Genomic DNA, 13,754 nt, shown 5'->3' with positions numbered 1-13,754 from the left:
TCTGATATACAGTGGTACCTCGACTTACGAATTACTTGACATACGAATTTTTCAACTTATGAATGAAAAAAGTGCCCGCACGCCTACGAATTTTTCGACATCCGAAGGGTGGTTTTAGATGGGGTTTACTCGACTTACGAATTTTTCGTTTCCAATGCATTCCTATGGGGAAATCGCTTTTTTCGACTTACGAATTTTTCGACCTATGAATGTGCATTCGGAACTGATTAAATTCATAAGTCGAGGTACCACTGTATATAAACAACTTCTATTACCTTTGCATCTCCTCCAAAGTATGCAGGGCAGCACCTGCTAGCTTAAACCCTTAACTTTATCCCTTAAGTAAAGATGTAGCCAACATGGGTGCTCCAAATGTTGTTGGGACTCGAGCTCCCATCAGCTCCAGCATGGAGCCAATGTTCAGGGATGGTGGAAGTTGTAGCCCAACAACATCTGGAGGGCCACAGGATGTTCCACCCTGAGCTAGAACGTTGGAGGAGGACAGGAGAAGCCGCAGGTTCAAATCCCCACTTTGCTATGAAGCTCCATAGGTAACCTTGGGCAAATTCCAATCTCTCGGCGCAACCAAAGGATGGGAAATCTCAGGCCTGGGGGCCAAATGTGACCTTCTGGGCCCGTCTATCTTGCCCCAGAACGCTCCACAGGCCACACCCCTCGCTGGTTCTGATCCATACCCCAAGTGTTTTTGCCTGGCTGGAAGGCATCCTTGAATCTGGAAATGCCTCTTGCTTGCCCGGCTGGAAGATAGAGAGGGGGGCACAGAAACAAGCCCACTGTACAAAGCTGGCATTTACATTTGCTCCTCCACCCACTCTTGCTTCTGGCCCCGCTCACCACCAGCATGTGGCCCTTGGAAGGCAGCTTAGAAGGGAACGTGGCCCTTGAGTCTGTACTCCCTGGTCTAGCCTACCCCACAGCTGTTTGTGAAGACAGCATGGTATGGACCATGGTGAGAGGAGACAAGCATGTGTGGCTCCTAGAGTTCTGTGGAGAACAGGCAGAATAAACATGGAATCAATAAATAAATCCATTCATCCATTTCAGAAACTTTTATCAACCCTTCCAATGCATTTAACAGTTGCCTTATCAAGCTGCCCCAACCTTTTGGGGAGAGAGCAGGAAAGGAAAGCGAAACATTCAAGGCAATGATCTGCACCTTTCATGCTGCTTGCAGGGGCGAGGGAGGGGTTTTATTTTTACTCCCTTCCTTTTTTTTTCCTTGCAAGGTGTTTTGTTGTTTCTTAACCTTGTGCAACAGATAGAAACTCAAGGAAGAGACAGCACCAATTAGAAAAGCAAGGAGGAAGGCGCACGCTCGACTCTCTGTCACATTGATTTATAGCAGCTATTCAGAAGGCAGACAAAAACACACAGATGCAAACAATTACACTATTTTTGTAGGCAACAAGTGAGGTGGGTGGTAACTGAGAAAATTCTGAAGGGGAAGAAGAAGCAGGGGGGGAGCACCCCGTCACTATATTCCAGTGCATTTTTTTATTTTTATTTTTTTACTTCTGTTCTTCATCCCCTCTTCCCCCTTAAGTAACCCTCATCACACAACAAACGCTGGCCACATCAGAGACTTTCCAAGGCCTGAAGGGATGCTTTGATTCCAGACTGCTCCGGGCATTAGCAAGGACGTAATTAGGGTAAAAAGTTCAACCACAGTTCCATGTCTACAGGGCTGCCAGAAATAAGATTTCCTCTCGTTCCCTGGTTTGTACTGTACCCTCCCCGCACACACACCCCACCGCCAGCCCCGTCCTGAAGAAAGCCCATATTGAAAACACATTTATTTTGGTGGAATTTGTTCCTCTTCTAATTAACTTGATAGCGGTTACATTATTTAATAATTTTAAGTGGTTTTGTTTTCTTTAAAGAGTAGTCCTTGGGCCGGCTTGATTGCCCTTCTGATGGTGTTCAGGATTAGCAGAGTCTCCCCCACTCCAGTGGCCAGGACAGCTGCCCTTTGTGAAAAAGCAACTGAACGCGGCAGATGGGCTCATCTGGCCAATTGCTAAAGCTCTCAAGACGGATGTTTTGCTTTAGTCCTCCAATGCAGATGGAGGACAACGCAGCACAGGGCAGCAGCAGGAGGATGGGATGGGACATGAGTTCGAACGTTATGCCTAATTTGCACACGTTGCAGTGGAAACTTCTGGAAGCTCCAGAAAATTCTGCCTTGCATCATCTCAGGTCTTTAAAGTGCCATTGTCATGACTTTATTTTTAATTCAGGCAGGCCTACCCGGAGAGATGCTCAAATCTTTATTGTCTTCCCTCCTGCCCCAGCCTCAGAACTGAGAAATACTTGACCCTGGAGCTTGTAGGACACAGCAAGGCAAATGAGAGAGGCAGGACAGCTCTGGTGTTATTGACAAGTTATAAATGCCTAACTGTCAGAAGCTGGTGGGTGTAGAACCAGGAAAAGGGTTACATCTTCGTTCCATGCAGAAGGTCCCAGGTTCAAAGAAATGGGGCTGGGAATTAAATCCTGGAGAGCTGCTGCCAGTCTGAGTTCACTGACCCTTCGATGAGCTGATAAAGTTGTCATCGAACCCAACCCAAATAATTCCTAGTAATTCAATGAAGCCAAGTCAAGAAATAGCAACATAGATAATCAGCACTTATTAATCATTGTCATAAAATCATAAAATGTAATTTAAAAATGCCCACTTAGTCCCACATCCTGTTCTCACTTTGTATTGTGGAATCACCTTATGAAGTACAATAAGCCCTCAACTTACACAGGGTGTTTCATCCCAGGGATTGAAACTAAAGCCAAAATCGCACAGAGTCAAAAAACATTGGGTGCAATGGCAGGTGGGATTGCCAGTCTTTTCCCCCCAGATGCCCACCTCCTTTCCGCCCCCTTTCCAATTTTTTCAATTTTTTTGCCAAAAGCGTAAAACTGAACGTGCACAAGTTAAATGTGCATAAGTTGTAGGCTTGCTGCACAGAAGTCCCACATTGGCAAGAGAGGCGCACTCTATACATACGAGGTTCATAGTTCCCAAACCATTTTTTTCACACTATCATACACCAGAAACTTCTTTTGCACCCCACGGCCTCTTCAAGCCCCCAATCTTTATTCTTTTCCTTCGCAGTCACATAGACCAATGTAAGGCAGCTTCTAATGTCCTTGGGATAGCTCAGTCAGTAGAGCATGAGACTCTTAATCTCAGGTTCGTAGGTTCAAGCCCCACGTTGAGCAAAAGATTCCTGCATTGCTGGGGGCTGGACTGATGACCCTTGTGACCCCTTCCAACTCTACAATTCTATGATTCTATCTTTCAGCTCTATGTACAGTTGCCAAGCTGCTGGAAATGCAGGTTAGAGACTCAATCTAACAATGAAGTACTCTCGGGAACTTGACTGAGCCCATCCTCAGACTTGCCACTGGGCCCTGCTAGATAGAGAAGGTCTACCAAAAGCTTCCTGGAGGTAGAACACATCTGTAATAGACAATAATGTTAATTTAGTCGACATAAGAGCAGGCTTGCTGAATCAGGCCAGCGCCAGCATCTTGTTCTCACAGTAGCCAACCAGATGTTTCATGGGGAAGCCTGCAAGCAACACTGACTCTCCACATGTGTGATCCCCAGCAACTGGCATTCAGAGGCAAACAGTGGAGGCAGAGCATAGTCATCGTGGTTAGTAGCCAATGGTATTTAATAGATTTTAATATTGTATTAAATACTGTATTTTATGTCCTTGTCGCTCCCCCTGGGACCTTATGGTGAAGGATGGGTGAGAAATCTAATGAAGATGGTGAAAGTGAAGAACATCCATATTGCTCCTAACTATTCCTGTGCCTTTTCACACACAAATCACACTGCCAGCATTCCTCCAGCTTGCAAACCAAGCTCTCTGTAACGCCCTTCCTCTCGGGAGGTGGGGGATAAAGGCACCACTTTTGAAAACCCTGCCTTAGAAGGCACACATATCTCAGTTTATAGCTGGGGAAAGGTGATGAAGAAATTAGCATCCCAGAACTTCCTATTTAGATTTGCGGCTCCCTCCTTGTCCCCCAGGGCTTAAGGCTGCTGCCACATCTCTTAATACACACCCTCTCAAGATTTCAGCTGTAGACATTTTGCTAAATCTATGCATTCAAAATGGTTTTAAAAGTCTTCTCCCCCGGCTGAAAGGTTTGGCCATACCTAAGCCACATATGAAACGTCTGAAAGCAAATGGAACCTGTGGTTTCAGCCGGCTGTTGCTTAATGTTTTAACTGGGTGGGTTCCAGTGCCCCTACCGAGACAGCATACACACACACACACACACACACACACACACACAAATTCAGTTTCCCTATAGGTCCCAACAGAGTGCTTAATTTTGGGGGAAAGCGAGCAAGTTTTAATTTAAACCTATTTTTAGACATCATAACAGAAGCTGTGGGGGAAAGAACGATGAAAGTTCTTGAGATGGAGAAGAATCGCACACCAGTTCATGAGAAAAGTTCTGCACATGTTTCACCAAACCTATTGGAGAGAGGGGGTTTGGGGAGCAGGGAACTGGGCGACTCTTTGTTTTTGAAGCAATTTCTCACAAATTTCTGGGAAATTCAACAGAACAGAGATCGTTTGGGGAACCAAGACCTGAAGGGTTGGGGTTTTTTTTCACAGACACACACAAATTCATGACAACATTTTGAATTGATACAGGTGTTTGTCCACAATGCATTCTAACGCTGTGGCCAAAATGCATGTTGTGTATGCACCCAAAGCAAAAGGAATAGGGATCTTATTTTGGAAAGGGGCTGGCGGGCAACCAGAAGATGCTTTCTGGGCTGGATGTAGCCTGAGGGTTCCCTGCCCAGTGCCCACGGACTAAGATATATGTATTTGTAAGAAGTGCACAAATCTCATTTTATTTTAAGGAAGTGGTCTTTGCTGTAAGTCCTGGCACTTTGCTGGAGCTAAAATCTTATTTCAACCAGCGTCTGGCCCTGCCTTCCTCATGGGCTTGCAAAGAGGATAAAATAAGCAAAGACCTACATATGCTCCCCACCCCCCCCAAGCTACTTTGAGGAAGGATGAAATCCAAATGCAACAAGGCAGGATACCAACCACCCTTTCTAGGTGCCTTGACTGCAATGCCAGAGTGCTCCCTCCTCATATTCAAACTCCCAAACCAGCCTCCGATTTCACTGGGTAACTGTTTGGCATCGAGAGGAGCCTTTACACAGACATTCCAGTTTTTAAATTACGGGGCAGTGGCAGAGTTACTCAGATCCGACACTGGAGAACTGTGAACAAAAAGCTTATTCATCGTGGTTAATTCCCTTCTCCTGGGTGATCCACCCAAAGTGGGTGGGGAAGAACAGCCCCCCCCCCAATTTGCCACTTCAAGGCATTTCACAACTAGACACTTCTTTAAAAACATTATGAACCACAGCTCCTTCATGGCTGAACACTGGAGTCTCCCATCAAGAACTACCACAGATGGATGGCTTGTAACGCAATGGCAGTGGGCTTCTATTAATTACACAAACACACACACACAAAATTAAAGGTAGTAATAAAGTTCGGCTTTAAACACCAGGTTTTTTTTATTATAAACAAACCCAATATTTTCCTGTTGAAATGGCTTCTTTGCCAAACATTAGCACGTCCATAAATGCCCTGCAGTTGAAACAGGCTGTTAATGTTAACAGCTTCCAAGGTACTTTATTAATAAACTGACTCCGGAAAACATTCCAAGTGCGATTTTCACAAAAGCTCACTTCAAACAAAAAATTGAACCTCCATACGTTTAACTGCAGTTGCATTATCTTCTTTCCAGACTCCTTGGATGGGGACCTTGTGTCCCTCCAGATGTTGGACTGCAGTTCCCAGAATCTGCAATCTGTTGGCCATACTAGATGCTGGGAACTGTAGTTCATTAGCATCTGTGCAGGTTAGCAGCACATATTCCCCATCTCTGCTGTACATGTTGGAACAGAAAAAACTGCCCTACACCCAGTCAGGTCATTGGTCCATCTAGTCCACCCTGTTCTTTCGCTGCAAGTGTGTATGTGACTGTGCAGAAGATCAGTGTGCAAGAAAAGCTCAAATGAAGACAGGCATTGTTTTAGGCAGGTGAAGGCAAAATCTACCCATTTTTGATGAGTTCTGTGGCATACATTGTTTTGTTATAGTTCAATTACTTTTTAACTATTATCTGTTATGTGTTTTTAGCTTTTTGTATTTTATCTGCCTTGTTTTAATTTGTGGAAGCTGCCTTGAGTCTGGGAAAAGGTGGGATATAAATACAGGTGGCCGTGATACCAGTGTAAGACAAGGGGCAGTGGCTTTAATGGGTTATGTTGTTGTTGTTGTTGTTGTTGTTGTTGTTGTTGTTGTTGTTGTTGAAATTTAAATCCTGCCTTCCTCTCAAAGGAGTCTAGGGTAACAAGCACACCAAACAACTGTAAAACAATGAAAACAGCTAAAGACAATTGCCGATATATCCAATGTTAGTCACACTCGGAGAAGATCCATTGAAATTAACGGACTTGACTAATTTAGGCCCGTCGATTTCGATAGGCCTACTCTCGTGGACTGCAAGAAGATCAAACCTATCCATTCTTAAGGAAATCAGCCCTGAGTGCTCACTGGAAGGACAGATCCTGAAGCTGAGGCTCCAATACTTTGGCCACATCATGTGAAGACTCCTTGGAAAAGACCCTGATGTTGGGAAAGATTGAGGGCACAAGAAGGACGACAGAGGATGAGATGGTTGGACAGTGTTCTTGAAGCGACTGGCATGAGTTTGGCCAAACTGTGGGAGGCAGTGGAGGATAGGGGTGCCTGGCGTGCTCTGGTCCATGGGGTCACGAAGAGTCGGACATGACTAAACGACTAAACAACAACTCTGAGTAGAACATCAATGGATACAACCCTCACCATTTATCTCTCTCGTCCAAATTAAGGTTTTTGCAGACTTGTCATGCAGTAAGACAGCTGCAATGAACAGCCTGTTGGTGCCTCTTCTCTCTCAGTGTGTTATCTCACGCCACAGCGATGTTCCCATCAATCCCAACTCCAGTTTAAATGCTCCCTAGAGAGCCTCCTTCTATGCCCATGACCCTGACAGGCTTATCTGATAGTGGTGACAGCTGAATAGGCTGGGTGCAGGGAGGTGATGTTTCAAATTTCCCAGAATGCCCCTGAGTGTCATCATGGGAAAATAAAATGGCAGCTCCCAGACCCAGTTTCCTAGTGCTGATTGGACAGTTAAAAAGGACAAGTTTCAAGAGGCAGGCTTCATGGCTAGGCCTCTCCAAGGTGCTGGAACCCCAACAGTTTCAAAACGTGACGTCTGCTGACTCCAGGGCCTAGAAATAATTATGTGTATAATCCAACTAAGTTCTACTAAATGTAGACCCATTGAAATTACTGGGCCTGTGTTAGTCACAGGCATTCCCTTCTGAGAATGACTGTTTGCTACAACACCATAGCTTTAGAAGCCTGAATAAAAGTACCTATTAATTGAAACAGTCTGGATGACATATTATTCGGGGCCTTGCTCAGGATTATCAGGGATTCCCAGCATTAACATTTCTTTTACAGCAAGATTCCAAAATATATCCCTATGCAGACAAGCAAACACCACCATGAGGAAGGCTCAGCTAGTTTTCCTGCTCCTTAAACATCCCAATTGCTACTGCACATAAACATCACTAAATACTTCTTGAATTTCTGAGAAAGCAATTAGTTTTAGGGTTTTTGGGGGGGGGCACATTTTAAATCACTCAAGTTTGATTTTATGTATTTTTAATCTCTTATATTCCACTGCTCAACATATTTTCAAGCTGTTCAATGAGTTTTCTTCATGATCTGCCCCCCCCGCCTCCTCTTCTTGATGTTGCTTCTCCAAGCTTGTGCTAAAAAGCAGAGTTTCTGCAGATGTTCCTTCATTTAGGGTTGGGGTTTGGGGGGGGGGGGAGGGTTTTCCTTCAATTTGCAAATCTTGTAATCTAAGGCCCCAAAGTTAGCTGAAGCAGCAATGAATCCAGCATCACAAAGTCTGCCAGGAGACACAATCTGTTTCCCATTTGTGCATCAAGGCTGCATCCTTTTCGGTGGTTGGAATAGGAGGGGGCGATGCCAGCAGGAGCACGTGATGCAGGGGAACCGAGCAAGCTCCATTAGACTCTTTTCAGAGGTGGGGGGGGGCTGTGTGGAAAAACTGTCAAAGCGAGGATCAAGCCGGAGTGTGATGTGGAGCGCTTTTATGACTCCATGGAGTACTGGAACTGGCCCTTGAGCCCACTGGAGGGGGTAGGCTGTAGGAACCTTTGCAATCTCCGAAAAGGGGGTGCCAACAAGCCACTCAAGAACCCTGGGAACATGCAATATCCTTGACAGGGGTGGGGAAACGTCTTCAGCCCAAGGGCCAGATTCCTTCCTAGAAAACCTTCCAGGGGCCACATGCCAGTCGTGAGCGGGGCCAGAGGCAAAAGTAGACAGAGTAACAAATGCAAATTTCACTTTTGCGCCCATAGGCTAGTTTCTGCACATTCACGCATCTTTCTCTGTTCTCCATCCAGGCAAGCAATTATCAGAGTTCAAGGACACATTCAGGCTAGGCAAAAACACTCAAGGAGGGTTCAAAGCAGGGCTGGTGAGGGGTGTGGCCGGAGGAGAGTCCCAAGGTCCTGACTGAGATGCCTGGAGAGCCACACTGGACCCAAGGAACTGAGGTGTCCCATCCCTGTCCTAGGTTGAACTCCAACCACATAGGGGTGGAGAGCACATACTAAACATGTCATATATGAAGCAAAAAAAATAAAAAAAATTGCTGCATTGACCCATAAGAAAAAACCCAACACCTAAATGAAGGCAATGCCTTGATTAAGCTGACCTTGTTGCACAGGGGACAAGCTGCTGAAAGCTAGGAACTGGGGAGACATATGATTCAGTGTGCAGTATCTGCACTTTACAAAACAACATGAGAACTGAAACACAGACATCCTTTGAAGTAAGCACTTTTCTGAATTTTGCAATGTGATCCTCCAGCCAAGTAATATATGGGAAAAATGTCTATAAAGTGTAACATGTCCATACAAATGCAAATGTTAGTTAAAATAACACAAAGCCGCATTAATTTAGGATGGGGCTGCTTTGCAAAAATGTATATACACATACAAACGAGTTAATATTAGGAGAAAATTGCACTAAAATGCTGGTGGATTTCACGAGCGGAAATGGGGAGAAGGGCATCAGATTGGCTACTGTGAGAAGAGGATGCTGGACTTGATGTGCTTTGGTATATGAGCAATGCCATTGTAGTCTATGGTAACAAAGCTCTGGCTGTTCTCTTTCACCACTGGCTCCTGCCACCATTGGCGTGCGGCCCCCGGAAGGTGGCTCCTGGGGAATGCGGCCCCCGTGCCTCGCATAGGCCCTTCACTAGGGGCCCAATCATCCTTAAGAGGAGCTCGCCCTCCTCAAGAGTCCCACCAAAAGGCACGTGATGGAACAAAAAAGCAGCTGTTCCAGGAACTGTGAGAGACAGTTAAACAGTATATTAACATGTTTGTAAATAATCCCTTCTCGTGCAGTAGATCGGAATGTGTGCAGAATTCTCATCGTTTAAACCAGAAACTCTCTTCCCCCCCACCACCCACCCATCGAGAGAAGCCTGCCATGGTCGCATGTCTCACAGTATATGCCGCTTCCACCCCCGTTAATGTAGCACACACACGAAAAAGACAACCATGTATAGGCCTGAGAGTTGACTATGAGTCACCTTTAATACAGCCTGGCTCCTTGCCTTACACCCACGCAACTCACAGCTTGGAGCCTGGATTTACAAGGACAAAAAGGAAGGGAACTCCATTTTAAAAAATGCCATGAAATGCTGGCTGAGGAACTTACTAATATCCAAGGATCAACGTTGCTACTTACTATTTTAATTTGTTCAGTGCTAAAAAAAAAAAATGGAAGTGAGCTCTGATCCACAAAAAGTTTTTTAAAAAGGTAAAGGACGCCTGACAGTTAAGTCCAGTCGCGAACGACTCTGGGGTTGCGGCGCTCATCTCGCTTTACTGGCCGAGGGAGCCGCCGTTTGTCCGCAGACAGTTATTTCCGGGTCATGTGGCCAGCATGACTAAGCCGCTTCTGGTGAAACCAGAGCAGCACATGGAAACACCATTTACCTTCCCGCCAGAGCGGTACCTATTTTTCTACTTGTACTTTGATGTGTTTCCGAACTGCTAGGTTGGCAGGAGCAGGGACCGAACAACGGGAGCTCACCCCATCGCAGGGATTCGAACCACCGACATTCTGATCGGCAAGCCCTAGGCTCAGTGGTTGAGACCACAGCGCCACCCGCATTCCTACATACTAAATTTGCCCTTACTATACTCCATATGCAAAAGTCCACCCAACTGGCGGCACATGAACCTTACTTCAGTCCTGGGGATGGAATATGGCCCAGCATGGCAGTTAAGAGCAGCACTCTAGCAAGGCAGATTGTGCGGCCCACGCAGCCCTGTTCACTCCCAACCCTTTGGGTTCTGCTGCCTGAAGAAGCTGTCTTACTCGCTGCCTAACACTAGGGCCGGCTTGACAGGGAATAACAAAACCTCTTTTTCCACATGCAAGGGCTTCTTCGGATTGAGAATGGTAATTTAATATTGGGGGTGGGCGGAAAAGAGAACATGCAGCATATAAATTGCAAGGACACAACAGCTCACTTGGAACACATACAAAATGGCAAGGAACACTTAATCTGCAGGTTACCAAATGGGGCCTCTGTGTGAAGGCATTTTACGAGGAACAGAAGAGACTGGAGGACCTTTGTTTGTTTTCTTGCTTGAGAAATGTAGCACACGTACAGACTCAGTAATCTCAGGTCAGCACAAAACTAACCACTGCTGGTGCAAGGGCCATTTGCAATCCTCCTCTCACGCAACTGGGTTACACTAGGTCAGTTCTGCAGGCTGAAGCAGAGGCCCTTGAGCAAAAGGTGGAAGAAATGTTGTGTGCTGCCCTCTTTTGCTTTCCTCCCTCCAAATCGGTGGAGCTTTCAGATCTCTGATCTTCAGAATATTAGCTGGGGCAGCTCAATGAGATGATCAGCGAGCTTTCCTGAGAGACAGCTTGACAGACACCCACAGCAACTACTCTTCACCTGCAGCAGGGATGGGGAACCTGTGACCCTCCAGAAGTTGCTGGACTACAACTCCCATTGTCCTGGGTGTTGCCATGCAGACTGGTGCTGATGGGAGTTAGAATCCAACAATGTCTGGAGAGCCATCTCTGCCTGGAGCATACAGCCACAGGGCTCAACTCTATTTTCATGCAGATAATGGCCAACAAATCTAGCCAGAGCACCATGCAAACCAAACATGCCCTAGATCCTTTGCAACACACTGAGTTTCGATAGCAAGTGTTGCTTAGCTGTTCAGTTGACAGGAAAAGAATGTTAAGAAGAGCCTGCTTGATCACACCAATGTCCTATCAAGTCCAGCATTCTGTTCTCACAGTGGTCAACTAGATTCCTCCAATGGGAAGCCTGCAAGCAGGAACTGAGTTCATCAGTGCTCTTCCCACTTGTGACTCCTAGTAACTAGTATTCAGAGCTATGCTGTCTCCAACAGTGGAGGCGCAACACAGCCAGCATGGCTAGAAGCCATGGATAGCCTTATGCTCCATTAATTTTCCTCCTTTTTAGGCCTTCCAAGTTGGTGGCCATCATTACCTCTTATGGGAGCAAATTCCGCAGTATAACTATGTGGTGTGTGAAAAAAGCATTTCCTTTTATCTGTCCTGAATTTTCCAACATCCAACTTCATTTTATGTCCCCAAGTTCTAGCAATATAGGAGCAGGAGAAAAATGTCTCCCTGTCCATTTTCTCCATGCCATGCATAATTCTACACATGTCTGTCATGCCCCATCTTAACTCTCCTATTATAAGCAGAAAAGGGCAACCAAAATGATCAATGGGTTGGAGCACCTCCCCCATGAGAAAAGGTTGCAACAAGGCCCCCAAAACCCAGTCAATGGGCTAGAATTTCAGCATTCTCTCAACTTTTTTTTAAAAACCCCACATTCTAGTCCTCTTGACGTGGCTCCAAGAAGGACTTGAAAGGATGTGGGCAATACATAATTATGCAATGCTTACCAAAGCTAGAGGAGGCTGTAAAGAGGACTTTACGGTCAGATGCAACCTAGTTCCTTGCTCTACCCCATTGCAGAAGAAGAAGAAACCAAATAATAAAGGCGGAGCACATAATTAGGAATGACTGCAGCTCAACTACCCTTGACGCATAATCTTCCCCTGCCTTGCCCCCACTAAGCACAAAATATACAGGCTCAACTATGGTCTTGACATCCCCATTTGCCCCTGGGCTGACTTCCAAACGCTTCTTGGGTTACCTTGGAGGATGGGACTGGATGTAAGTTATGGAGAGAAGTCCCTGCAGACAACCGCAAAGCGGCATTCGTGGCCCCCTAAGTACGTGCAGACCTTTGGACCAAAAAGGCTGCTTGTGGGATTATAAACATCCTGACAAGCGTATAATCTCCAGTGTAAACAGTGTTGTGAGTTGTAAACATATCCTAAAGGACGATCAGTTAACAGCCTCCCCCCCCCCCCCCAAAGCAGCTAAAACACAATAGGCGCCATCCACCAGGCACATCTGAAGAGCAAGCCTGGTGGGAGTGGAATGAGAGATTTGGAAGATTTGCAACTCCGTGTCTCATTGGTTAAGCTGTGTGCATGCTGCAATTCCACAGAATAGGAAGGAAAAATGCAGAATTGTGGTACTGGGCACAGAATCCAGCTTTTTCTCTCCTTTATTGTTTGTTAAAATGAAGGAGGGGGGAATCCACCCATTGCTACAATTGGCTATTAATCTGTTCTTTGTTTTATAGTCTTAGAACAACATAGCAAGGATTGCTATACACTTTGGATTGGGATCCAGATAAATTAGTCATGACTTAAAGCCATTGATTTCAGTGGGAACAAGTTCAACTACAGTAGTGGACTTGCCAAAACTTCTGCTTGTCCTGTGCCTTGAAAGCACAAGTCCGAGAGGCTTTCTGCTTGACCCGCACTTTCTAGACATAGGTCCCCTTGCCCTGCTCCTTCCCGGGGAAAACCTGCTCTTTAGCTCAAACACACAGCAATTCACAGAAACCTCAATTGCTGTTTGTTCCAATTGAGCACTAAAGAGCAGTTTTCCCTGGGGGAAAGCAGCAGGGACAAGAGGAAGCATGAATAAACCCCAAATTAGTCAAGATTGAAGCCATTAAACACAAATATACTGGCCTGTATCTAACGTTAGTCCTCTCAGATAACTTAGGTCCATTAATTTCAAGCAAGGGGTATTGCGGGGGGGGGGGTAGAGACACCTGCTATCCTTTGAAGATGTTACTATTGATGAATCATCGAGAAAACTAATATCCAAGAATCAACTAAGAAATTAACAGGAGATGGAGGAAGGTGAAGAATGGGCTCTGGCCCACAAAAGGTTATTGCACAGCAAATGCAGTTGGCTCTTTAAAGTGTCACACAGCTCTGTTCTGTTTTGTTTGCAACCAGCGCTAACACGCTACCCATCTGGAACCAGTCAACTTACCCAGAAGATCCAATGCTTTACACACAGCAAGGAGAGGCCTCTTCTCAGCAAAGTTATCACTCTTCTGAGGACCTGAATAGAGTAGAACAAAAACAAAATAAATATCCAAAATGAGTTCTTCGTTAGAATATATTTTGGTTGGGGTGGGAATGC

General features: G+C 45.6%; 1 protein-coding gene across 1 annotated transcript in view; it reads right to left on the bottom strand.

The window, feature by feature from the left end:
• The window catches only part of BCAS3 (BCAS3 microtubule associated cell migration factor), a 455,244-nt gene that overhangs the window by 413,662 nt on the left and 27,828 nt on the right, over positions 1 to 13,754 (bottom strand). The window contains 2 exon segments of the mRNA XM_033171393.1: positions 13,602 to 13,617; positions 13,620 to 13,673. Coding sequence (XP_033027284.1) covers positions 13,602 to 13,617; positions 13,620 to 13,673 — 70 coding nt within the window.

This window comes from Lacerta agilis, chromosome 15 (genome assembly GCF_009819535.1).
Source record: "Lacerta agilis isolate rLacAgi1 chromosome 15, rLacAgi1.pri, whole genome shotgun sequence".
Lineage (NCBI taxonomy): Eukaryota > Metazoa > Chordata > Lepidosauria > Squamata > Lacertidae > Lacerta > Lacerta agilis.
Note: the sequence above shows the minus strand (reverse complement) of the source record. Positions and strands in the feature narration are given on the sequence as shown.